We start from the raw sequence: 26,339 nt of genomic DNA on the forward strand, positions 1-26,339 counted from the left end.
AAACTTCTCTTCTCTGTCATACCAGTTTTCTAGCCGATCTAGGCAGATGTTGGGAGGGCCTCCAATGCAAGCAATCTGTTGTCGCCTCTTCCAGTCAGCCAATTCTTCATCCGTGAGAGTTTTCTGCACATACTCCATCGCTGACAAAAGCCCCGCCAGCTCACTCACGATGCTCTGGTTGAAAACCAAAAAACAAAGTCAGAAAACATTCCCCCAGACCGTCTCTAACCACAGACCGTCTCTCTTTGGTCAATTCCAGAGAAAGAACTGATTAGGAAACCGGCAAGTTCTTCCTGGAGATGCCCAATTCCCAAAGGTGAGTGAGCCAGGCACGGGGAGGGGGTCCACTGCTCTTACGCGCCGCATCTGGTCCAGGGCAGTAAGCATCTGTTCGAGCTGCTGCATCTTCTGCCTGGTCACCGACTGGTTGTTTCCATTCAGATCTTGCATGTCTGAGAAGGAAGGAGAACCTCCGTGAGATGAGGGAATACGCCTAGCTTCAGTAACTGGGCTCCCTGAACTGCCAGCAGCCCCTGAGTGCCCCCTCCCCTGAGTCTGAACTCAGAGTCAAGATGAGCCAGCTCTGAGACTCCAGTAACACAAACTCACTTTATATGGGGGATTTTAATGTCTCTAACATGCACTTGCCTCCTTGACTCTTGAGAGTTTTATAGTTGAAATCGAAATCATCCTGGAGATTCTCTACCACTTTCATCTTCTGTTCTAGATCCTGTTTCAAACAAACCAACCAAAACAGAAGTAAAAAAAAGGACTGCCCTCGGGAGAGAGAAAAGAAAGTTTCTGAGTAGGATTAAAATAAAGCCACAACCTCGCAAAAGCTACACAAGGGACCCACAGGCCACTTCCCCAAGAAAAGGCTTCCCGCCCAAGACTTGCTTCACCTGGACACGCTTGCGGACGTCCTGCAGGTGCTGCTCCAGCATCTGCTGCTTCTCCGTTACCACGGCGGCTGTGGGGTGGTTGGCCTGGCCCCCTTGCTGCCAAGACAGGGAGCATGTGCACATGAAAGCCGGAAATAGCAGGAGAAGACTATCCCTGTCTGGTCTCCATCTCCTCCATGACCCTTCCTGCTTGGCCTGAGCTGCTGCTGCTGCCACTGTGAGGACAGGAGCGGTCCCACGGCACCCACTGCTCTCCAGGGGCTGTCAGCGCAGGCCAAGAAAGCTCTCACACTTTTCCTTGTGTCCTTGGCTTTTTAACCTCATGGTGGTTTAGTCGCTAAGTCGTGTCTGACTCTTTAGTGACTCCATGGACTGTAGCCTGCCAGGTTCTCCTGTCCATGGGATTTCCCAGGCAAGAAGACTGGAACGGGTTGCCATTTCCTTCTCCAGGGGATCTTCCTGACCCAGGGATCGAACCCATATCTCCTGCACTGGCAGGCAGATTCTTTACTGACTGAGCCACCAGGGAAGCCATACTATAAACTCACTCTATGTACTGCACTCAGAGACCATATGTTGAGCTAAGACACAGTCCCTGCCTTCAAAAACCTCATTCTAGGTAAGGATATATACATACATACATATATATATATAAAATCAGGACAATTTATGAAAGCAGATGCTGGATGCCTGTTTAAATGTATAGCGGGAGGGGGACTTCCCTGGCAGTCCAGTGGTTAAATATACACACTTCCACTGCAGAAGCAAGGGTGTGATCCCTGGTTGGGGAACTAAGATCTCGAATGTCATGTGGTACAGCCACCAAAAAAAAAAAAAATCATGAAGGTTTTTAGCACATTTCGGTAGAATAATAAAATTCCTAATCAAGAGATATCATGTAGGGGGAGAAGGGAAGGTGATGGCTGGTGCCTCAAAAAGGTTGAATAGCACATGCAACTTACAAATAAGTTCTGTCAAAGTAATAGGACATTAAAGACCATATAAAAGCTGCAGTGACCAAGACAGTGTGGCAGAAAAGAACTGAGAGTCCAGTTTTCCAAACTAGAAATTTTCAGTTGTCTTTGACTTCACACTGAGCTGCCAGATCTTCCTGGCTCTGTATTCTGTAATCTCTCCAATGGATCTCTAGTGCTGCCAGCTCCATTCAAGCCCCAAAGTTGATCCCTTTGCCTCTAGTCTCTCTCACTTCCAATCTGCTCTCCAAACTGCTACCACAAGTCTCCAAAGTAGACTGAAACACGCCACCGTTAGAGGGACCTATTCTCTCCTTTTCCACTGGACCCTGTCCAAGCCCACAGAATATAAACTTCCCTTAGAAGTCCCAGGAAGGCGACCTCCACCCTTACATAACTCTCTTTACAGGAGGAGTGACTCATCGAATTAGTGAGGTTAGGAGAAAGACTGCCCACACAGAGATCTTTGAAGGCCCAGCCCTTAAGCTGGTGGTTCTCTCCCACTCTTGCCTTCCGGGGGCACACCTAGGGCAGGAGCCAGGGCCTGGTTTCTAGAAGCAGTTCTGAGAGGCCTATGTGTCTGAGTTCAGGGGGTATTAGCCTGTGGTCTCTAAAGCTCCAAAAGGATGGCTGGGCAGTGCTGTTCTGCAAACCCAGTCTCTCACCCCAACACCTGACTCAGACAACAGGCATCTACACAACAAGCACCTCCTGTACAGCACAGGGAACTATACTCAATATCTTATAACAACCTATAATGGGAAAGAATCTGAAGAAGAAACTGAATTGCTCTGCTATAAATCTGAAACACTGTAAATCAACTATGCTGCTGCTGCTGCTGCTGTGTCGCTTCAGTTGTGTTCAACTCTGTGCGACCCCATAGACGGCAGCCTACCAGGCTCCCCCATCCCTGGGATTCTCCAGGCAAGAACACTGGAGTGGGTTGCCATTTCCTTCTCCAATGCGTGAAAGTGAAAAGTGAAAGGGAAGTCGCTCAGTCGTGTCTGACTCTTCGTGACCCCATGGACTGCAGCCTACCAGGCTCCTCCATCCATGGGATTTTCTAGGCAAGAGTACTGGAGTGGCTTGCCATTGCCTTCTCCAGTAAATCAACTATACTTCAATATAAATAAATAGTTTGGGATTGACTGCTATATTTACAATGGATAACCAACAGGGACCTACTGTACAGCGCAAGGAATTCTGTTCAATATTATGTAATAGCTTAAATGGGAAAAGAACTTGAAAAAGGATACATGTATGAAGTGAAAAGTAAAAGTGTTAATTGCTCAGTCATGTCCAACTCTTTGCCATCTCATGGACTATAGCACACCAGGTTCCTCTATCCCTGGAATTATCCAGGCAAGAATATTGGAGTGGGTAGCCGTTCTTTTCTCTAGGGGAATCTTCCCAACCCAGGGATTGAACCCGCATCTCCCTCATTGCAGGCAGATTCTTTACCTTCTGAGCCACCTGAAAAGCCCCATATATTTATATACACACACACACACATATAACTGAATCACTTTGCTGTACTTTTTAAACAATACTCTGATATAAAAATAAGTTAAAAAAAATTTAAACACACAAATAAATAAAAATAAAGTCCCCACAGTCATCCATCCAAGTCATGCTTTCCAGTCCAGTTTACCAACAATACAGCTGATTGTTTCATCTGGTGTCAACTTCCTGGTCTGTTTCTTTTTTTAGAAAAATTTTTCTTTATATTTTGGCTGTGTCACATGGCATGTGGGATCTTCATTCCCTGACCAGAAATTGAACCGGTGCCCCCTGCACTAGCAGCAAGGAGTCTTAACTACTAGATCACCAGGGAAGTCCTCCTAGGTCTATTTCTAAATTGGTACTGCACTTAAAGAAGGAAAACAGATGTGATCAGTTATCACCCACAGAAATGGTGCCCCACTGCTTCCAGATATAAGCATCTCAGCCCAGCACAGACAGCTGTTTCACACAATCCAAGAAGAACTTAAACCCTCCCTCCCTGTGCTTCAGTCACCGCAAACTCCCCAGCCTTCTCTGCACACAGCAGGTTTCCACACTGACTCCCCGCACCCTGTCTACTCAGCTTAACTGTGTGCGTGCATGCAAAGTTGCTTCAGTCGTGTCCAACTCTTTGTGACCCTCTGGACTGTAGCTCACCAGGCTCCTCTGTCCATGGAATTCTCTAGGCAAAAATACTGGAGTGGGTCGCCATGCCCTCCTCCAGGGCGTTGTCCCGACCTAGGGATCGAACCCGAGTCTCTTATGTCTCCTGCATTGGCAGGCAGGTTCTTTACCACTAGCGCCACCTCACTCGGACTGGCACACCTGAACTCATTCACTTTCAAACTCAGTACAAAATGTTTTTGCTCCATTGTGAAACCTTATTCAACTTCCCGAAGTTGAATCCTTACTCAACTTCAACATCCTCCTCTACATTCTTCTCACTTGAAGTGTTTGTGCACCTATTACCCAATTAGACAGAGAGCCCTGGGAGACAAGGGACCACAGCCCACTAGTCCCCCAGGGCTTTACCCACAAAAGACAGGTGGGAATATGCCACAGATGTCAACAGACAAAACAACAGTGAGACCTGGCTTGAGCTAGCTCTGTAGCACGGGGCTGCAAACTTTTTCTCTAAGGGCCACACTGTAAATTTTTTTTGGCTTTGTTGGTTACGTGGTCTCTGTCATAAATACGCAGCCCTGCCATTGCGGCATGAAGGCAATTACAGACAGGGCACAGGTGAACGCGTGTGGCTGTGTTCCAAAATGCTTCATTTGCAAAAATACACAGCATGGGGTGGGAGGGGGATTGGAAGGAGAGGATGGGATGAATGGAGACAGTATCACGACACATATACACTATCATACGTAAAATGGATAACCAGTGGGAATTTGCTGTATGACTCAGGGAAGTCAAACCAGGGCTCAGTGACAACCTAGAGGGCTGGGATGGAATGGGAGGTGGGAGGAAGGCTCAAGAGGGAGGGAACATATGTAAATCCATGGCTGATCCATGTTGATGTATGGCAGAAACCAACACAATATTGTAATTAGCCTTCAATTTTAAATAAATAAAGAAAAAAGCAAACAACACAGCAGGCTGGATTTGGGCCCCAGGTATTGGTTGCCAGCCCCGATCAACACAATTGGGAACATCCTTGGGACACTTCCTGCTTTTCTAACTCCCATGGTAAGCTGGCGCCTCTAGGCAAATTGGCTTAAGTTGATTATTTTTATCCTATGGAACAGTAATGCAAATATAAAAGTTCTCCACAAACAGCAAACCCTAGTGATGCACAGACAACTGCCACCTTCTAACCTCCCTTACTTCAGAGTCTTGAATGATGAGTATTACCCCCTCACCTGCATCTGAGTACACCAGCTTTCTATGTAAAATTCTTTAGTGGAGGGCCCTCCCTGGCGGTACAGGGGTTAAGACTCTGTGCTTCCACTGCAGAGGGCACAGGCTGGATCCCGATTTAGGGAACTAAGATCCTGCATGCTGTGTGGTACAGCCAAAAAAAAAAAAAAGTTCTTCAATGGGCCCCATTTTGTACAGACTTGATGATAACAATGGCAGCAGCAACAGAAAACAGTGAACATTTATCTTGTATTCATGTGTCAGGTCCTGTTCTAGGCATTTTACATGTAGGAATTAATTTAATTTTATGAAGTCAGTACAATTATCTTCCCCAGTGGAGGAGAAGAGAGCAAACAGTTTGCCTCAGGTTAAACAGCAGTGGCAGAGCTCTGGGGTTCACATATAGGCAGTCTGGCCCCAAGTCCCCTGTGGTAAAACTGCTCTTCTGAGGCCAAACTGAGGCATGACTAACTAGATTTTCACGATGTGGCCCTCTGACCACCTTATCTTCCTTTACCCAGTCAGATGCTGAACTTTCTACACTTCTCCCAAGAATACATATGCTTCAGATTCCCTGTTTGAACATGATCATCTTTCTGCCTACAGTGTGCTCTCTTTACCATTTGCCTGATGCTCATCTGATAAGCTTTGAGTCTCAGCTCAAACATGACCTCTCCTTTCTCCTCGATGCCTTCTCTGATATTCTCAATTAGACTTAGATATTCTTTCTTCTTTGTTCCTGCTATATTTTTGTCTTTTTTTTTTTTTAATTATTCATTTGGCTGTGCCTGTTCTTAGCTGCCAGGTGGCGCTGGTGGTAAAGAACCTGCCTGCCAAAGCAGGAGATGTGAGATGCAGGTTTGATCCCTGGGTCGGGAAGATTCCCTGGAGAGGAGGCACAGCAACCCACTCCAGTGTTCTTGCCTGAGAATCCCATGGACAGAGGAGCCTGGTGGGCCACGGGGTCACAAAGAGTAGGACACGACTGAAGCGACTTGGCACACGGCATGGTCTCAGTTGCAGCACGCTGGATCTTTTTGTTGTTGTACACAAACACTCAGTTGCAGTATGTGGGATCTAGGGCCCTGATGAGGGGTTGAACTCGGGCCCCCTGCATTGGGAGCTTGGAGTCTTAGCCACTGGATCACCAGGGAAGTCCCTGTTTTTGTCTTTGAAAAGAAAAAAAAATGCACACTCATGTTCACAGCAGCATTACTCACAATAGCCAAAAGGCAGAAGCTGCCCAAGTGTCCACTGACACTTGGATAAAGATGAATGGATAAACACAATGTGATATAACCACACAGTGAATAGTATTCATCCTTTGAAAGGAAGGGAATTCTGGATAAATATGCTACAGCATGGATAAACCTTAAGGATGTTATGCTAAGAGAAGGCACACATGGTATGTTACCACTTAAATGAGGTACCTAAAACAGACAAATTCATAGAGATGTCACTTTGCCAACAAAGGTCTGTATAGTCAAAGCTATGGTTATTCCAGTAGTCATGCAGGGATGTGAGAGTTGGACCATAAAGAAGGTTGAGTGCCAAAGAATTGATGCTTTTGAACTGTGGTGCTGGAGAAGACTCTTGAGAGCCCCTTGAATAGCCAGGAGATTAAACCAGTCAATCCTAAAGGAAGTCAACCCTGAATTGGAAGGACTGATGATGACGCTCCAATACTTTGGCTACCTGATGTGAAGAGCTGACTTGTTGGAAAAGACCCTGATGCTGGGAAAGATTGAAGGTGGGAGGAGAAGAGGGCAGTAGAGGATGAGATGGCTGGACAGTATCACCAACTCAGTGGACGTGAGTTTGAGCAAATTCCGGGAGGCAGAGACGGACACAGAAGCCTGGCATGCTGCAGTCCACAGGGTCGTAAAGAGTCGGACACGACTTAGCAGCTGAACAACAACAACAAAGAATAGTCAAATTCATAGAGACAGAAAGTAGAATGGTGATGCCAGGGGAATGAGCTGTTATTGTTTATAGGTACAGAGTTTTAATTTTGCAAGATGAACAAATTTCTCGAGAAGTACAACAATGTGATGAACTTAACACTAATGAAACTGTACATTTAAAAATGGTTAAGAAGGTAAATTTCCTGTTGTGTATATGCTACCATAATTTTTTTTAAAGAAGGGATAAAGAAAAAAAATTCCCCAATTAGAGGTTATTAAAGAAAACACCTCAGGGGAATTTCCTGGTAGTCCAGTGGTTAGGACTCTGTGCCTTCTCTGCAGAGGGTGTGGGTTCAATCCCTGGTTGGGGAAATAAAATCCCACAGGCAGCATGGCCAAAAAAACCAACCAATCAGCCAAATAAACAAAAAAACCCTCAGGGAAAATAAGAAAGTCTCCTGTAACCAACAATATCAATGCTTTGGCACATATCTTTCTGGGGCTTCCCAGGTGGCTCAGAGGTAAAGAATCTGTCTGTCAATGTAGGAGAGGCGGGTTTGATCCCCGGGTCAGGATGATCCTCTAGAGAAAGAAATGGCAACACACTCCAGTTTTCTTGCCTAGGAAATCCCACGGACAGAGGAACCTGGCGGGCCTACAGTTCATGGGGTTATAATAACAAATATATCCTTCCAGACATTTTTTCACATGTATCAATAACATATGCATATCGTATAATTTGTTTTTCCTATTATGAAGCTGATCTTCCATTACATCTTCATGTAATGAAATATTATTGTTACTATTTATGAGATCTACTGATTCTTAAAATATTTACCTTGAACACAATCATCTTTCTGAACTCTCGTTAGTTCTAATAGTTGTGTTGTTTTGTTTCATTTAAAGTTTGTCTCTTACTTTCCAACATTTACTCTCCCTTTTTCTGTCTTATTACATTGGCTTGATCTTTCAGAAAAATATCAGTGGCAAGAGGCATCCTCAATCTTGTAACTATTTTAACAATATTACTTTAGTGTTTCACCACTGTGTATCATATTTCTGACAAATTTTTTTTTGTTAATTTCTTTACTTTTTAAAATCTAGAATGGACACTAAATTTTGTCATCTAACAAAAATACAATTTTTCTTCTCTAATTTACTAATTTAATGAATTACATTAACAGACTCCCTAAAAAATCCTAACCAGTTTAAATTTACTCTTTTAGGTTTTGATATTAGCATTATTTCAACCTCATAAAATAACCTTTATTTACACTGTAGTTTAGGTCTTGATATTAGCATTATTTCAATCTCATCTCTTTTTCTCCTGCACTTTGGAGGAGTTAAATGATAATGGAACAATTTGTACCACAAAGGTTTGTTAAAACTTCTAAACTTTCTGGCCTTTTGGCTTTTTTGCTGGGATACAGAGTGTAATTTTTTTTAAGTCTTTTTCAATATATTTTTTATGGCTAAATCAACTTTTTTCACCTTTTTTAATATATTTTAATAATTTGTATATCTTTCATTAGCTTCCCAGGTGGCGCTAGTGGTAAAGAACCCACCTCCAATGAAGGAGGCATAGGAGAGAATTCAACCCCTGGGTCAGGATGATCCCCTGGAGGGGGGCATAGCAACCTACTCTAGTATTCTTGCCTAGAAAATCCACTGCATTATAAAATTTGATTTTCTGTTTCACACCACAACCTCCTCTAGAGCAGGGGGTCATAACAACTAGCACACAGTAGGACACACATAGATATATAATAGATTAGATGATCTAGTACTCTTGCCTGGAAAATCCCATGGACGGAGGAACCTGGTAGGCTGCAGTCCATGGTGTCGCTAAGAGTTGGACACGACTGAGCGACTTCACTTTCACTTTTCACTTTCGTGCATCGGAGAAGGAAATGGCAACCCGCTCCAGTGTTCTTGCCTGGAGAATCCCAGGGACGGGGGAGCCTGATGGGTTGCCGTCTATGGCGTCGCACAGAGTTGGACATGACTGAAGCAACTTACCAGCAGCAGCAGCAGCAGACAGATGGATATGACTATCATATATCAATATGTGGTCCCTCAATGGGCCTGTAGGGTCATATAATCTCTATTCCCTAAATTAACTGTATCTTTAGTTCTAGGGAGGTTATTCTCAAACTTAACAACAAAGAGAAATACATATGAACCTGAATGACTCAATCCCAAACCAGCCCCAAGGTGGCTCCCAAGAATAGTCCATTGTCATTCTTCCTGGTGCAAGTGTGAACAGTTACAGCGTTTGGGGAAAGTAACCCAGAACTATCTGTAAAATTTTATATATTTTACACACACACGCTCCTTGATCTCACAATCCCACGCCTAGAAATCTGCAGTAGAGAAAACACAGCATAAATATATATAGGGAGGTACTGCACTAGTGTTTTTCATGGAGGTGAAAAAAAAACAGAATGAAATGAAGTCTATTGAAGGGACAATAATAAATTATGTACTACAGAATATGTAGCAAATATGTACTACAGAATATTATGCAGCAAATAAAGTGAGTTAGCTTTAATCTGCTTGACTTAGAAGGATTTGCATGACGTAATTAAAAGAATGCAAGATGTGGAGAAGTAAACCAATTTAAATATCATGTGTGTGGTGTGTTTTCTATAGTTTATAGGAGCCTGGAGACAGTTATGAAAGGATATATTCCAGACTATTAATGTTGGTTTCCTGGGAAGACAAAATGGACAGAGGACCCAGTGACCTTTCAGTTCTTAAAACTTTCTTCCTTGTAATTTTCTGTAATGTTTTATTAAATAAAGTCTTTCTTAAAAAGGAGAATGCATTTTATATGCTGAGAAAGTTATTTTTACTGTACAAAACCCCCAAACACCCACTACTCTGGGGGTCAAAAAGCAAGGACATCTTCGTACACACGAAGAAAGCACATGTCAACAGCGTTTGTTTCTTCCCAGGCTCACCTGGGCTGCAGTGGCTGCAGTTTGGAGGAGGCGGGACTCTTCCCACAGGCAACGGGCCACAATTCGGGCAATCTCCATTGGCTTCTCAAGGTATCTACTCTGTAAGTGGGGAGACAAAGAGAATGAAAAGCAGCAGCAGACTCAGGAGATGTGGACTGAACTTTGCTAACTTAAAGCTAACTTCCTCATAAACTAGGGAAAGTGTTACATTTACTCCATGGAACCACAGAGCATCAGAGCCCAGCTACAGTCAGTAGGAGAAGAAGTGATGAAGAGAAGAAGAAAGGCAGTCACAATGAGCAGTACTGCAGTGAGAGTAGGCTTGGTTGTCTGTCTTTGGACAGTGAGTTATCCTGGTCTTAAAGGGGGGTGACTGACTTTGTCAAGGAGTATCCAACTATGGTGTCCAAGCCTTTGACACTGAAAAGTAAGAGCCATCTTCCTAGTCATCTGAACTTGTTACAATCATGTTATTAGCATACTAACATAATTAACATAAAAATCACATTATTATTTCAATGAACCAACCAAGTAAATTTCAAGCAATAATACTCAAAGGGCTGGTAACTTCTCCTTGGATTTAAAGTACAAGATAGGTTATTAATTAATCAAGTGAGAAAGAAACATTTTCAGGAAAGAAAGCTAAAACCCTTCTCTGCAGGTTCAGTTTCTCATCACACCTGAAGGAACTGCTTGATTCTTCGCAAATTGTGCTGATAGAGAACATTGGACTCTTGCAGGAAGCGGCTATACTGTTGGTCAATTTCTCCCAAGAGATTATGAAACACCAAAGTCGCATGTGATTCTTTGCTGGCCGCGTATGCCCTAGAAAAAGGAAGATAAAGACAAAGAATGATTCTGAAACCTACACGCTCACACACGCACAGGCATGCACTCGAAATCACCATCAAGAAGGAGGGAAAAACAAGGCAAACCTGATGCTTTAACCCACTCATCATTTTAGATGCATCTTACTCAGCAATCATAAATTAACTGATTTTAAAATTACCAGCAATTATTTTGGATACTATCAAGCGAATGTCATAGTTCTATATTTATCAAATTTTGAATGATCAGATACACTGTTTTCCTTTAAATTCTCAGTCAACTCTATGGTCGGATTTTCAGTAGCAAATCACCAATCCCAGATTAGGATGGCCTATTTCCAACATCTCTGAATTACCTCCCTGGCCCCTCATCAAATACTGGAAAAATTAGGTCATGGGCCTGAATTAAACCAAAATTAAAAGGTGGATCTGAAAACTTGAAAGTGAAGGGAAGAGTTGCTGGGCTTCTGTACCACTATCTTCTCTATGACCAAGTGTTAGTCTTTCAGTTGTGTCCAACTCTTGCGATCCCGCAGACTGTAGCCTGCTAGGCTCCTCTGTCCATGGAATTCTCCAGGCGAGAATACTAGAGTGGGTTGCCATTTCCTTCTCCAGGTGATATTCCTGACCCAGGGATACGAACCCAGGTCTCCTGCATTGCAGGCGGTTTCTTTACCATCTAAGCCACCAGGGAACCCCTATCTCCTCTATGACTGAGTCTGTTTCTCTAACTCTGTATCTCTTTTCTTTAATGAAAGAGGAATCAGAAGTACAAACCCAAACCTTTTTTTATCCATGACAAAATTCTCATTCAGATTAAAAAAAATATATCTGTAGCATGTCCCTGAAGCATCAGAACACGCAGAGAATCTCATCAAGCAAATGAAATTAAAATGGGTTCCCCTGGTGGCTCAGATGGTAGAGAATCTGCCTGGAATGCGGGAGGCTTGAGTTCAACCCCTGGGTCGGGAAGATCCCCTGGAGAAGGGAATGGTAATCCACTCCAGTATTCTTGCCTGGAGAATTCCATGGACAGAGGAGCCTGGCGGGCTACAGCCCATGTGGTCAGAGAGTCAGACACGACTGAACCAGTAACACTTTTTACTTTCAATTTCACATCTCTCGAAGAACTGATTCATTTGAAAAGACCCTGATGCTGGGAAAGATTGAAGGTAGGAGGAGAAGGGGACAACAGAGGATGAGATGGTTGGATGCAATCACCGACTCAACAGACATGAGTTTGAGTAAACTCCAGGAGTTGGTGATGGACAGGGAGGCCTGGGGTGCTGTAGTCCATGGGGTCACAAAGAGTTGGACATGACTGAGCGACTGAACTGAACTGAGTAAGATGTTTCAGTGTGCCAAAAGACAGCTGTCCAGATGCCCTTCTAATGTAAAAATGCTTTTCAGGACTAAAATGACCTCTTTACTTTCCAATCTCTTTTGCCCCGTCACTTGCAACTATAAGCTTTAAGATGAAATAGTTAGCAAAGAGTTAAGTTAGAGCAGATCATGTCTCTTGACTCAAACTAACACTTAGCAATTTGGGGAGTTTATTGAGAAGGACTTACCAATCTTGACTCTCAATCCAAGGGGCCAGAAACTGCCGCAGCTCCATGGGGAAGCTGTCACTGTACAGCTGATGGAGCTGCTCCAAGTACCGTGTGTCCAGCTGCTGGAGCTGATTCCATTGGGCCATTCTGCTGGAATCAGGGGTCACAACTGCAAACCAAAGGTTCATATGGTCACTACCAGCCCAGTAAGAGGAAATGACTATCCAACATAGGGCTCAGGTCTATGATTAGGGATAAAAGGTGCTGTGGAAAGGCTCTCTCTTGCTCCACCCAGTTTAGAACAATACATGTGCATTCAAATCTCTACCCCTGGGGCCACATCACAGCTTCTTTCTTCTAAACCAAGATGACAATGTGGGCATGGTGCCAAGTTCTAGAACCCATTATCTCCCAGAGGTATGTGAAGTTGAGAAACTACTTCACTTCCAGATTTCATTTCTTCCTCTTATTACACAGAGATTATAATTCCCAGCTCTCTGGGCTACTGAAATAATATTTCTAGAGCATCCAGCTCAGTGCTCAGCACACAATAGATGCTCAACAGATAGGAGTTCCTTTCTTTCCACTTGCCACTCCTTTTAGGCGGACTGGGAAATATGAACACAGTAAACCTGAACTAAGACCAAAACGTGGGATGTGGGTGTTCAGGGAGGACAGAGAGCTAATTCCAAGGCTACGGATTTAGAAACTACCACACTGTTAATCAGTTATACTCCAATATAAAATAAAATGTTAAAAAGGACTACAGATTTAAACCTACAAGCAAGGATCTGCCTGGGGTTCTCCCACTCAAAAAAGAGTAATTTTGTTTTTAAAATTTCTCAGTCTGGGATGAGAAAGAAGAGAAGCTAAAGACAAGGCATTCGAGTTGTCCCCAGGTTCATGATTACCCCAGAGAAATGTTCAGGAAGGAGAAGGCAAGCCAGCTAACCACCTTAAATCCTCTTTCTGAATAGCTTGGGTCATTGAAACAGCAATAGAGACCAAGTAATCTTAAGAACTGGGGTTCCCGGGTGGCTCAGATGGTAAAGAATCAGCCTGCAATGCAGGAGATCTGGGTTTGACCTCTGGGTTGGGAAGATTCCCTGGAGAAGGGAATGGCTAGCCACTCCAGTATTCTTGCCTGGAGAATTCCAAGGACAGAGGAGCCTGGTGGGCTACAGTCCATGGGATTGCAAAGAGCTGGACACGACTGAGCGGCTAACGTAACAACAACAATCTTAAGAAGCTGTAAAGGGTAACTACAAGCAGTAGCCAAAGACTAAGGTATGTATAGATCAGAGTATATTGACATGGTTCTCTGGGACAGTGAGAACATTTACTGAGAGATAGAATATACACAAACACATATATAGAGTGATTTCTCAGAGAAGGCATGAAGAAGCACCTAATTACTGGTCCTTTCATAAAAAGAACTGGGCGGGACTTCGCTTGTGGGCCAGTGGTTAAGGGTCCACCTGGCAATGCAGTCGACACGGGTTCGATCTCTGGTCTGGGAAGATTCCACATGCCAAGGAGCAACTCAAGCTGAACAAATCCAAATTATAGAATTCCAGAGAGCTGTGCTGCTGTTCTCCTCCCCTTTCTTGGGGGGACAGATGCAGCAGACCCCCTTGCTACTACAAAGATAATGTCAATGGATCAAGCTTTCAAGCATATATTCAGGAGAGCAGAGGCTGGCCCCACCCAGCAGTCTTTACATTGAACAAATAACTATCTAAGGCAGCATTATCCAATGAAATGTAATGCAAGCCACATAGGTGATCTTAAATATTCTAGGGGCCATATTTTAAAAAGTAAAAGAAACAAGTAAAATTAACTTTAAAAATACATTTTCCTTAACCTAAGTCATCCAAAATGTTAGCACCTTAACGTGTGATCATACAAAAATTATTCATGAGATACATTACATTCTTCTTTTCACACAAAGTTTTCTAAACCCAATGTGTGCTTTACACTTACACCACAGATCTAAGGTATTTCCCTGCTTAAGTACCAAAGGCTTAAGTTCCACTAGTGAAAACTTCGGTAGAGCAAAGAAATGAGAATGTCAGAATGAGGTACTTGCCCTAATCAGGCTGATTCTTTTTAATAAATAAGCTAAATCTTCCAACAATGTTAGAGGGGAATAAGTTAAGTTTTCTCATTGCTTGGGATTTAAAAAAAAAAAAAAACAATATCTGAAGCACGTCTTGAACATTTTCAGCTACCACTCCTTTGCAGTCTCCCCCGCCCGCTACCCCCCGTCCAAGCATTGCTCACCCCCAAGACTACCTGCCACAGTACCAGTGCACTGCTACCTGGGCAGTTATACATGTGTGCGAAACAGCGAGGAAGCGCATGCTACTGGTGAAGCACTGTGACCATGCTGAGTTTTACTCTCAATAGGAAATCAAAGACCTACAACCACTATGGACAACAGTATGCAGGTTCCCTAAAAAAATTAAAAATAGAACTATCATATGATCCAGTAGTCTCACTCCTGGCCATATACCCAGAGAAAATCTTTACTTCAAAAAGATACACACACCCCAGTGTTCACTCCTGCACTATTTACAACAGCCAAGACATGGAAGCAACCTAAATGTCCATCAACAGAGGAATGGATAAAGAAAAGGTGGCATTTGTGTGCAATACACACACGCACACACACACAATGGAATACAACTCAGCCATAAAAAGGATGAAATAATGCCATTTGCAGCGACATGGAGGGACCTAGAGATTACCATACCAAGTGAAGTCAGACAGAAAAGACAAATATCATATGATATCACTCATGTGGAATTTACCTTTAAAACAATGATACAAATGAGCTTATTTACAAAACAGAAAGACTCACAGATTTCAAGAACAAACATGGTTACCAAAAAGCAAATGTGGATGAGAGGGATAAATTAGGAGTTTATGATTAACACACACACACTACTATATATAAAATAGATAACCAACAAGGACCTACTGTATAGCACAGGGAACTCTACTCAATATTCTGTAATAACCTATATGGGAAAAGGATCTGAAAAAGAATGAATATATACATATGTATAACTGAATCAATGAGCTGAAACTAACACAAAGTTGTAAGTCAACTATACTCCAATAAAATTAAAAAAAGAAAAAAAAATCAAAGGCCATTAGAACACTCTTATAATATTCACATTAGGACCAAATTAAAATCTGCCTGCTGCTGCTGCTGCTGCTGCCAAGTCGCTTCAGTCATGTCTGACTCTGTGCGACCCCATAGACGGCAGCCCACCAGGCTCCACTGTCCCTGGGATTCTCCAGGCAAGAATGCTGGAGTGGGTTGCCATTTCCCTCTCCAATGCATGGAAGTGCAGTCAGTCATGCCTCCTAGGCTAAAAGCATCAGGATCTGCCCTATATTTCTCAGGACATGATTTGCACAGAAATCTGTGTAATATGCCAATTTATATAGATTTCTGTCTCATGTGAATGTCAAAACTATAGATCTACATAATTCAATACAGCAGTCAGTAGCCGTATGTGGTTACTGAGCACTTGAAAATGTGGCTCATTTCAAACCAGATAGGCTGTAAAATACACATTGAATTTTGAAGACTCAGTACAAAAATAAAAGTAAAATATCTCATTAATACAGAAATGTTAATATTCTAGATATACTGGATTAAGTTTTACTATCTTTTTTTTTTTTCCTTTTTGGTTGCTCCACATGGCTTGCAGGATCTTAGTTCCCAGATCAAACCCAAGCTCCCTTCAGTGAAAGCACTGAGTCCTAACCATGGGACCACCAGGAAGTCCCTAAATAAAATACACCATTAAGATGAATTTTATTTATTTCTTCTTACTTCTTTTACTGTGGCTACTAGAAACTTTAACACTACATATGTGACTTATATTCTATTTTTGCTGGACACTACTGCAGATTATGTAATCCAAAAGCTGTGGTTCTAATAAAGTACTTAAAGAAACAGACACCTTTTCATAATAAACTCCTGTGTTATAAGTCAATTAAAAAATAAACTAACTGCTGATCGTGTATACAAATACAAAGCCATTACAGTCTGATCCTTGAAGGTCCAAATTAAAACTGTGAAGCAACATCCCACTATCCCTACTCACTTCTGGATTAACCATGGAGTCAGGGCTTCCCTGGTGGCTCTGATAGTAAAGAATCTGCCTGCAATGCAGGAGACTGGGATTTGATCCCTGAGTCAGGAAGATCCCCTGAGGAAGGGAATGGCTACCCACTCCGATATTCTTGCCTGGAGAATTCTGTGGACAGAGGAAGGAGCCTGGCGGGTTATAGTCCATGGGGTTGCATAGAGTCAGAGTTGACTAAGTTTCACTTTTTCACTTTCATGCCTGAGTAGTTGCATTTTCAAACTCTTACATCATTAAAAAATTACAAATTGTTGAAAGTTTGCCAATTCATTTCTAATTCATTACTCAGAAGGTTTTTGTTGCTGTTGTTGTTTGGGTTTTAGTTAGTGCTCAGTTCAGTTCAGTTCAATCGCTCAGTCATATCCGACTCTTTGCGACCCCATGGACTGCCCCATGCCAGGCCTCCCTGTCTATCACCAGCTCCTGGAGTTTACTCCAACTCATGTCTATTGAGTCAGCGATGCCATCCAACCATCTCATCCTCTGTCGTCTCCTTGTCCTCCCTTCTCCTCCCTCTTTCAATCTTTCCCAGCATCAGGGTCTTTTCAAATGAGTCAGCTCTTCGTATCAGGTGGCCAAAGTACTGGAGTTTCAGCTTCAACATCAGTCCTTCCAATGAATATTCAGGACTGATTTCCGTTAGGATGGACTGGTTGGATCTCCCTGTAGTCCAAGGGACTCTCAAGAGTCTTCTCCAACACCACAGTTCAAAAGCATCAATTCTTCAGCGCTCAGCTCTCCTTATAGTCCAACTCTCACATCCATACATGACTAGCGGAAAAACCATAGCCTTGACTAGACGGACCTTTGTTGGCAAAGTAATGTCTCTGCTTTTAATATGCTGTCTAGGTTGCTCATAACTTTCCGTCTAAGGAGTAAGCGTCTTTTAATTTCATGGCTGCAGTCACCATCTGCAGTGGTTTTAGTGCCAGTTAGTACAATAATTGGGCTATTTCTTAAACCAGACACGAGCTAACAATATTGTATTTTCCATAAAATTAAAAGACCAAAAATGAGTAATGTTATGTTCTATGTCTCAGTCTAATCACTGTAGGTAATAGTGTATTAGCTCTCTTATATTAAAAAAAAAAAATCATTCTAAATGAAAGCCAAGGAACAGATAGTATTTTCAGCAAAGGGTCAAACAGTGATTTCCTTATCAGCTGCTTAGCTACTAACCATATTTAACTAATAGGAGCCACAGGCCAACTGTTCTTCATAACTGTGGATCCTCAATGGATCATTAGTCGGGACTTTCCTGCCGGTCCAGTGGTTAAGAATCTGCATTCTAATGCAGGGGACTCGGGTTTGAGCCCTGGGGCAACTGAGCCCTCGAGCTGCAACTAGAGAGAAGCCCACACACCTCAACAAGACAACCACGTGCCATAACTAAGACCTGATGCAACCAAATAAATGTTATATAAAGAGAGAGATCATTAGCCAAATTGTCTAGGAAACCACTGCCAATTAGCTTTGTGGTAACTGTCTTAACTGCAAAAAAATTTTTTTCAAGTCCACTTTATTTCACAATTTCAATTCTGCTTTTCGAATCGCAAGTTAATCTGAAGGACTTCGCTAAATTTTAGCTAAAATATTTATCTATGGAATGATTCTAAGTCTAATTCTAAACGTGACTTACAAACCACTTTCACTGAACCCCGAACAGAGAGAGAAATTTGCACAACAATGTGAGTGCCCAGTACCACTCCGAGAGAAGGCAATTCATTCCATACAGTGGCTGGCTTAGGGCAATACAGTCTCTAATTCTCTTCAGGTGTGTTTCTTTTTTTTTTTCTTTTTTTTTTTTCAGGTGTGTTTAAAAAAAAAACAAAAAACACATTTATTTATTTGGCTGCGTTGAGTCTCAGTTGTGGCACAAGGGATCTTTAGTTGCAAGGGCATGTGGGGTCTAGTTCCCTGGCCAGGAATCAAACCCAGGCCCCCCAGCACTGAGAGGATGGAGTCTTAGCCATGGGACCACCAGAGAAGCCCCTCTCCAGGACTTAACTCTGTTTAAGGTTCACATATATCAAATGTTAGCAGATAAAGGAAAGGTAAGTTTGATCCTGTTTTCTATAACTGAAGAGAAAAGAACAATAAAAATGAAACAGCAAGTCACCAAAGACTTTCTGGACTTTTCAAAACAGGAATTTCTCAGCCTCTTGGGGATAATTTACCAACAACAAGTCAAAAGGCAAACAACTACTGTCTAATGGGGAACTTATTACTGTAAAGATCACTGAAAAGATTCATCCGCTAAGTCACAGTTTTCATTTACGTACTTCGATCTAAAGAAACCAAGGGATGTACTGAGAACCACAAGTCAGGACCACTTAAAAAAGGCTTCATTACATCATTTCATAAAATATATTTTTAAAATTAACACCTGTTCTTTGCATCCATGACCAGTGGATTTACGACAAGGGGTGAGTGAACCGGAGTGAAAGTGAGGAGAGGGAGGAAAACCAGGTGTCCACAAACATCCAGAACATAAAGAGATCTAAAGATAGTTTCTGTTCCACCTTGCAGTGCGTCACAAGATTTTTCTTTGGATGTTAGCCATACTCTATAGTAGAAATACCTACCTTTAAAACAACATATTTATTCATACTTGTATTTTATCTGTTGTCTACACTAAGCTCCTCTTTGCTGTCAGGAAAGGCCCAGTGACTAAGGCAACCCAAGTAAAAGTAACATATAAATGGTACTATGGAGAAGGCAATGAGAATCTACTCCAGTACTCTTGCCTGGAAAGTCCCATGGACGGAGGAGCCTGGTGGGCTACAGTCCATGGGGTCGCGAAGAGTCAGACACAATTGAAGTGACTTAGCAGCAGCAAATGGTACTAAGATCTACAGAAACCAGTCCTTTTGAGAAGACATTTTTACAAGACTATAAAAGTAATCATGTTGGGACTTTTCTGGTAGACCAGTAGTTAAGACTTTATACTTCCAATGCAGGCGGCATGGGTTCGACCTCTGACTAGGGAACTAAGATTCCACGTGCTGCATGGTGTAACCAAAAAAATAAAATAAAAATAATTCAAAATAAGTACAGTTGGATAGTAAATATGTGATTTCGTTGCTTACAAATCCAAACAGTTCCTTTATAAAGTTTAAGACTAGATGTTGGGGACTTCCCCAGTGGCACAGTGAATAAGAATCTGCCTGCCAATGCAGAGAACATGAGTTCGATCCCCGACCCAGGAAGATCCCACATGCTGCAGAGCAACTAAGCCTGTGTGTCATAATTACCAAGTCTGCAGTCTACAGCCTGGGAGCTGAAACTGCTGAGCCTGTGCGCTGCAAATACTGAAGTCTGTGAGCCCTCGAGCCCGTGCTCTGCAACGAGAAGCCCAAGCATGGCAAGGAAGAGTAGCCCCCACTTGCTATAACTACAGAAAGCCTGTGAGCAGCAACGACCCAGCACAACAAAGAATAATAAACTAATTTTTTTTAAAAAAAGACTAGACATTTGCCTTCACAATAAGTTGTCTATACAGACACCCAGTTTTGGTTTCCTAAAAAAACAAAATATTAAACACTTGAGTGCCCAATCTGAACTAACCGCACTGGAATAATCAAATACATTCAATTATAGATAACAATAAAATATTTGTTTTAAAGTTAGAAACCAACACTTCCTTGGGGAAAAAAAGGACCTTGAGATATAAGAGAATTTGAATTATAGTTCCCTACTAATGTGGGCAAAACTGATTATAATAAGAAAGCAGTACTACTAAATTACTGAGGAGCAGAGCTTGGAGATGGACATGACTGAGTGACTTCACTTTTACTTTTCACTTTCAGGCACTGGAGAAGGAAATGGCAACCCACTCCAGTGTTCTTGCCTGAACAATCCCAGTGATGGAGTGATGGGGGAGCCTGGTGGGCTGCCGTCCATGGGGTCGCACAGAGTTGGACACGACTGAAGCGACTTAGCAGCAGCAGCAGAGCTTGGAGAAGTGAGGGAAGTAACAGTTTTAATGACACTCTAAAGAACATGCAACCCCCCAAATTCTACTATCCCTCATTCTTCTTATCCAACTTTATTTATTTTGGCTGTGTTGGGCCTTCCTTGCTGCAACAGGGCTTTCTCTAGCTCAAGCAAGTGGGGGCTGTGGTGTATGGGCTTCTCATTGTGGCGGCTTCTCTCCTTGTGGTTCTTGGGCTCTAGAAAGTGGGCTTCAGTAGTTGCAATGCATGGCCTCAATTGCCACTCAGCAACTAAGCTTAGTTGCTGCTCAGCATGTAGGATCTTCCTGGACCAGGCATCGAACCTGTGTCCCCTGCACTGGAAGGCAGTCTCCAGGGAAGTCCATTATCCCATTTTAATTCTTGGAAAAGTTCAAGACTCTTGTGCTGAGCACATGATTTTTTTTTTCCATTCCAAATCCTGACATGTGTAAGGTCTTATCACTAGCACTACTTTGGTGTAGTTATCTAATTTAAATCCAGAAACTTAGAGAATAAAATATATCAGGTTTACAGTTAAACGTAAGAGGTGGAGACGACCAGGAATGTGAACAGCAAAAAGGAAGGAAAACCCAGTGCCCTGACCCATGAAGGACAATTAGGATGTTAAAAGCAAAACCAAAAGCACTAACGAACGTCTAGTGCTCAAACAGCTACCTTTGAGAAAAGATTCTGAAAACTATGAATTACCAGGGCCTCTTATTATTTCAAATCTAATAGTGCTATGGAAGTAATTTTTTTTTTAATGCAATGTATTCCCCATACTGCATTTGGGATAGGCACCACATGTGATCACAACTATTTCAGATTAAACAAGAGCAGAACAATATATTCTCTCTAAACTGAAAGTAACACAACTAGACATGCTTTGTCAATTACTCAATGTGAAGTTTATGGTTAAAGTTGCCTGAGAACAGGTCTGAGCACCAGATAAAAACCACAACAGAGACCAAATTTGAGTGTCACATGGCCTTCCCACTGTCACATGACCCCTCCCCCAACCAGACACGCTCCCCTGAAGCTGTGTGGTGTGAAGCCAAGGACCAAAAGACTTGACCTTGGATGGGCCTGGGTGCCAGCCCTGACAGTCATTTATCAGCTATATGGGAGGAGGGGAACATAATTTGACTACTGAACAGGCTTCTCCTTTAGTAAAATAGGGAAGTAGCCCTCCTTTGAAGGACTGTTATGTAAGTAATAAGAAAATAATGGGGACTTCCCTGGTGGTTCAGTGGTTCAGAGTCTGCCAGCCAGTGCAGGGAACACAGATTTGATCCCTGGCTGGGGAAGATTCCACATGCCTTGGAGCAACTACGCCTGTGTGCCGCAACTAAAAAAGTGACCGCAATGAGTAGCCCATGCACCACAGCTAGCAAATAGCCCCTGCTCACTGCAACTAGAGAAAAGTCCTACATAGCAACAAAGATCCAGCACAGCCAAAAATTAATTAAAAGACAAACAACAACAAAAACTTAACCACCTTATATTTCAGGGGCCACTCTTGCCTATAGCATCCCTCTTGTCTGTGTTGGGTGTACCTCACAGCTGTATTTTTCCTTCCTCTCATGGCATCCCTTTCATCAGCATTTCCTGTGCTAAATCCATTTCCTCAATGCCCTGGGAAAAAGAGATTAAATCATCAGATTGTTGTTTCATTGTTAAGTCGTGTCCCACCCTTTGGGACCCCATGGACTGCAACACACCAGGCTTCCAGTCCTTCACTATCTCTCAGAGTTTGCTTAAACTCCTGTCCTTTGACTCGGTGATGCTATCTAACCATTTCATCCTCTGTCATCACATTCAGTTCAGTTGCTCAGGTGTGTTCGACTCTTTGCCACCCCATGAATCACAGCACGCCAGGCCTCCCTGTCCATCACCAACTCCCAGAGTTCACCCAAATTCATGTCCATCGAGTCGGTGATGCCATCCAGCCATCTCATCCTCTGTCGTCCCCTTCTCCTCCTGCTCCCAATCCCTCCCAGCATCAGAGTCTTTTCCAATGAGTCAACTCTTCGCATGAGGTGGCCAAAGTACTGGAGTTTCAGCTTCAGTTCAGCATCAGTCCTTTCAATGAACACCCAGGACTGATCTCCTTCAGAATGGACTGGTTGGATCTCCTTGCAGTCCAAGGGACTCTCAAGAGTCTTTTCCAGCACCACAGTTCAAAATCATCAATTCTTCGGCGCTCAGCCTTCTTCACAGTCCAACTCTCACATCCATACATGACCACTGGAAAAACCAAAGCCTTAACTAAACAGACCTTTGTTGGCAAAGTAATGTCTCTGCTTTTCAATATGCTATCTAGGTTGGTCATAACTTTCCTTCCAAGGAGTAAGCATCTTTTAATTCCATGGCTGCAATCACCATCTGCAATGACTTTGGAGCCCCCAAAAATAAAGTCTGACACTGTTTCCACTGTTTCCCCATCTATCTGCCATGAAGTGATGAGACCGGACACCATGATCTTAGTTTTCTGAATGTTGTACTTTAAGCCAACTTTTTCCCTCTCCTCTTTCACTTTCATCAAGAGGCTTTTTAGTTCCTCTTCACTTTCTGCCATAAGGGTGGTGTCATATGCTTATCTGAGGTTATTGATATTTCTCCCAGCAATCTTGATTCCAGCTTGTGCTTCCTCCAGCCCAGCATTTCTCATGATGTACTCTGCATATAAGTTACATAAGCAGGGTGACAGTATTCAGCCTTGACGTACTCCTTTTCCTATTTGGAACCAGTTTGTTGTTCCATGTCCAGTTCTAACTGTTGCTTCCTGACCTGCATATAGGTTTCTCAAGAGGCAGGTCAGGTGGTCTGGTATTCACATCTCTTTCAGAACTTTCCAAAGTTTATTGTGATCCACACAGTCAAAGTCTTTGGCATAGTCAATAAAGCAGAAATAGATGTTCTTCTGGAACTCTCTTGCTTTTTCCATGATCCAGCGGATGTTGGCAGTTTGATCTCTGGCTCCTCTGCCTTTTCTAAAACCAGCTTGAACATCTGGAAGTTCATGGTTCACATATTGCTGAAGCCTGGCTTGGAGAATTTTGAGCATTACTTTACTAGCATGTGAGATGAGGGCAATTGTGCAGTAGTTTGAGTATTCTTTGGCATTGCCTTTTTAGGGACTGGAATGAAAACTGACCTTTTCCAGTCCTGTGGCCACTGCTGAGTTTTCCAAATTTGCTGGCATATTGAGTGCAGCACTTTCACAGCATCATCTTTCAGGATTTGAAATAGCTCCCCTGGAATTCCATCACCCCCACTAGCTTTGTTCATAGTGATGCTTTCTAAGGCCCACTTGACTTCACATTCCAGGATGTCTGGCTCTAGGTGAGTGATAACACCATCGTGATTATCTGGGTCGTGAAGATCTTTTTTGTACAGTTCTTCTGTGTATTCTTGCCACCTCTTCTTAATATCTTCTGCTTCTGTTAGGTCCATACCATTTCTGTCCTTTATCGAGCCCATCTTTGCATGAAGTGTTCCCTTGGTATCTCTAATTTTCTTGAAGAGATCTCTAGTCTTTCCCATTCTGTTGTTTTCCTCTATTTCTGTGCACTGATCACTGAGGAAGGCTTTCTTATCTCTTCTTGCTATTCTTTGGAACTCTGCATTCAGATGCTTATATCTTTCCTTTTCTCCTTTGCTTTTCGCTTCTCTTTTTTTCACAGCTATTTGTAAGGCCTCCCCAGACAGCCATTTTGCTTTTTTGCATTTCTTTTCCATGGGGATGGTCTTGATCCCTGTCTCCTTACAATGTCACGAACCTCTGTCCATAGTTCATCAGACACTCTATCAGATCTAGTCCCTTACATTTATTTCTCACTTCCACTGTATAATCATAAGGGATTTGATTTAGGTCATACCTGAATGGTCTAGTGGTTTTCCCTACTTTCTTCAATTTAAGTCTGAATTTGGCAATAAGGAGTTCATGATCTGAGCCACAGTCAGCTCCCGGTCTTGTTTTTGCTGACTGTATAGAGCTTCTCCATCTTTGGCTGCAAAGAATATAATCAATCTGATTTTGGTGTTGACCATCTGGTGAAGTCCATGTGTAGAGTCTTCTCTTGTGTTGTTGGCAGGGGGTGTTTGCTATGACCAGTGCGTTCTCTTGGCAAAGCTCTATTAGCCTTTGCCCTGCTTCATTCCATACTCCAAGGCCAAATTTGCCTGTTACTCCAGGTGTTCCTGAACTTCCTACTTTTGCATTCCAGTCCCCTATAATGAAAAGGACATCTTTTTTGGGTGTTAGTTCTAAAAGGTCTTGTAGGTCTTCATAGAACTGTTCAGCTTCTTCAGTGTTACTGGTTGGGGCATAGGCTTGGATTACTGTGATACTGAATGGTTTGCCTTGGAAACGAACAGAGATCATTCTGTTGTTTTTGAGATTGCATCCAAGTACTGCATTTCGGACTCTTTTGTTGACCATGATGGCTACTCCATTTCTTCTGAGGGATTCCTGCCCGCAGTAGTAGATATAATGGTCACCTGAGTTAAATTCACCCATTCCAGTCCATTTCAGTTCGCTGATTCCTAGAATGTCGACATTCATTCTTGCCCTCTCTTGTTTGACCACTTCCAATTTGCCTTGATTCATGGACCTGACATTCCAGGTTCCTATGCAATATTGCTCTTTACAGCATCAGACCTTGCTTCTATCACCAGTCACATCCACAACTGGGTATTGTTTTTGCTTTGGCTCCATCCCTTCATTCTTTCTGGAGTTATTTCTCCACTGATCTCCAGTAGCATATGCGCACCTACTGACCTGGGGAGCTCCTCTTTCAGTATCCTATCATTTTGCCTTTTCATACCGTTCATGGGGTTCTCAAGGCAAGAAAACTGAAGTGGTTTGCCATTCCCTTCTCCAGCGGACCGCAGTCTGTCAGACCTCTCCACCATGACCCTCCAGTCTTGGGTGGCCCCACAGGGCATGGCTTTGTTTCACTGAGTTAGACAAGGCTGTGGTCTGTGTGATCAGATTTCATCCTCTGTCATCAGATTAGTCCTATTAAATGATAAGCTAACTTTCCCTTCTACATAAAATACATGCATTTTAATGGGTCTTTGTAATGTAGCCTGAGGGAGGGAGTTAGTAATGCAGTGATTTGGTGTAAGCGAAGGGGAAGAAGAGAGGGTTGGGTCGTACCCTGATCAAATATCTCCACACACAGTTCACCCAAGGACAACTCCAGGCCCTAAAAAGACTAAAGGTGGAAACACTAAGTGATATCCAAATGAAAGACAAAGATGAAAAATAAGAACCTTGGTTTAAGAGCAGTCCAAAGAACTAATGATTACTGCTAATATTTATATAGCACCGCCTGCAATGCAGGAGACCCAGGTTTGATCCCTGTGTCAGGAAGATCCCCTGGAGAAGGAAATGGCAACCCTCTCCAGTACTCTTGCCTGGAGAATTCCATGGACGGAGAAGCCTGGTGGGCTACAGTCCATGGGATCGCAAAGAGTCAGACACGACTGTGTGACTAAGTTTAACTTTCACTGTGTGCCAGGCACTCTTTGACATATATTTATTTACTCATTTCATCCTCATAATCCTGTGAGATAGACACTATTTTTATACCCATTTTACAGAGGAGGAAAATAAGGCACAGAATTTTAAGTGATTCACCCAAGTTCAGACAGGTAGTAAAGGTATGAAACTGGAACCCCAACCCTACTAAGTCCATTTTCAGAATTCCAGCTCTTAACC

General features: G+C 42.7%; 1 protein-coding gene across 4 annotated transcripts in view; it reads right to left on the reverse strand.

Moving 5' to 3' along the window:
- STAT3 (signal transducer and activator of transcription 3) overlaps window positions 1–26,339 on the reverse strand; it is a 75,792-nt gene that overhangs the window by 20,030 nt on the left and 29,423 nt on the right. For all 4 annotated transcript variants that reach the window (XM_027516883.1, XM_027516885.1, XM_027516886.1 and 1 more), the window contains exons 2-8: window positions 12,508–12,658; window positions 10,790–10,934; window positions 10,110–10,208; window positions 903–998; window positions 649–730; window positions 358–452; window positions 23–174 (exon numbers count right to left, since the gene is read on the reverse strand). In XM_027516883.1, coding sequence (XP_027372684.1) covers window positions 23–174; window positions 358–452; window positions 649–730; window positions 903–998; window positions 10,110–10,208; window positions 10,790–10,934; window positions 12,508–12,635 — 797 coding nt within the window. In that variant the 5' untranslated portion in view covers window positions 12,636–12,658. The remainder of the gene's footprint in view (window positions 1–22; window positions 175–357; window positions 453–648; window positions 731–902; window positions 999–10,109; window positions 10,209–10,789; window positions 10,935–12,507; window positions 12,659–26,339) is intronic.

Source organism: Bos indicus x Bos taurus, chromosome 19 (genome assembly GCF_003369695.1).
Source record: "Bos indicus x Bos taurus breed Angus x Brahman F1 hybrid chromosome 19, Bos_hybrid_MaternalHap_v2.0, whole genome shotgun sequence".
NCBI lineage: Eukaryota > Metazoa > Chordata > Mammalia > Artiodactyla > Bovidae > Bos > Bos indicus x Bos taurus.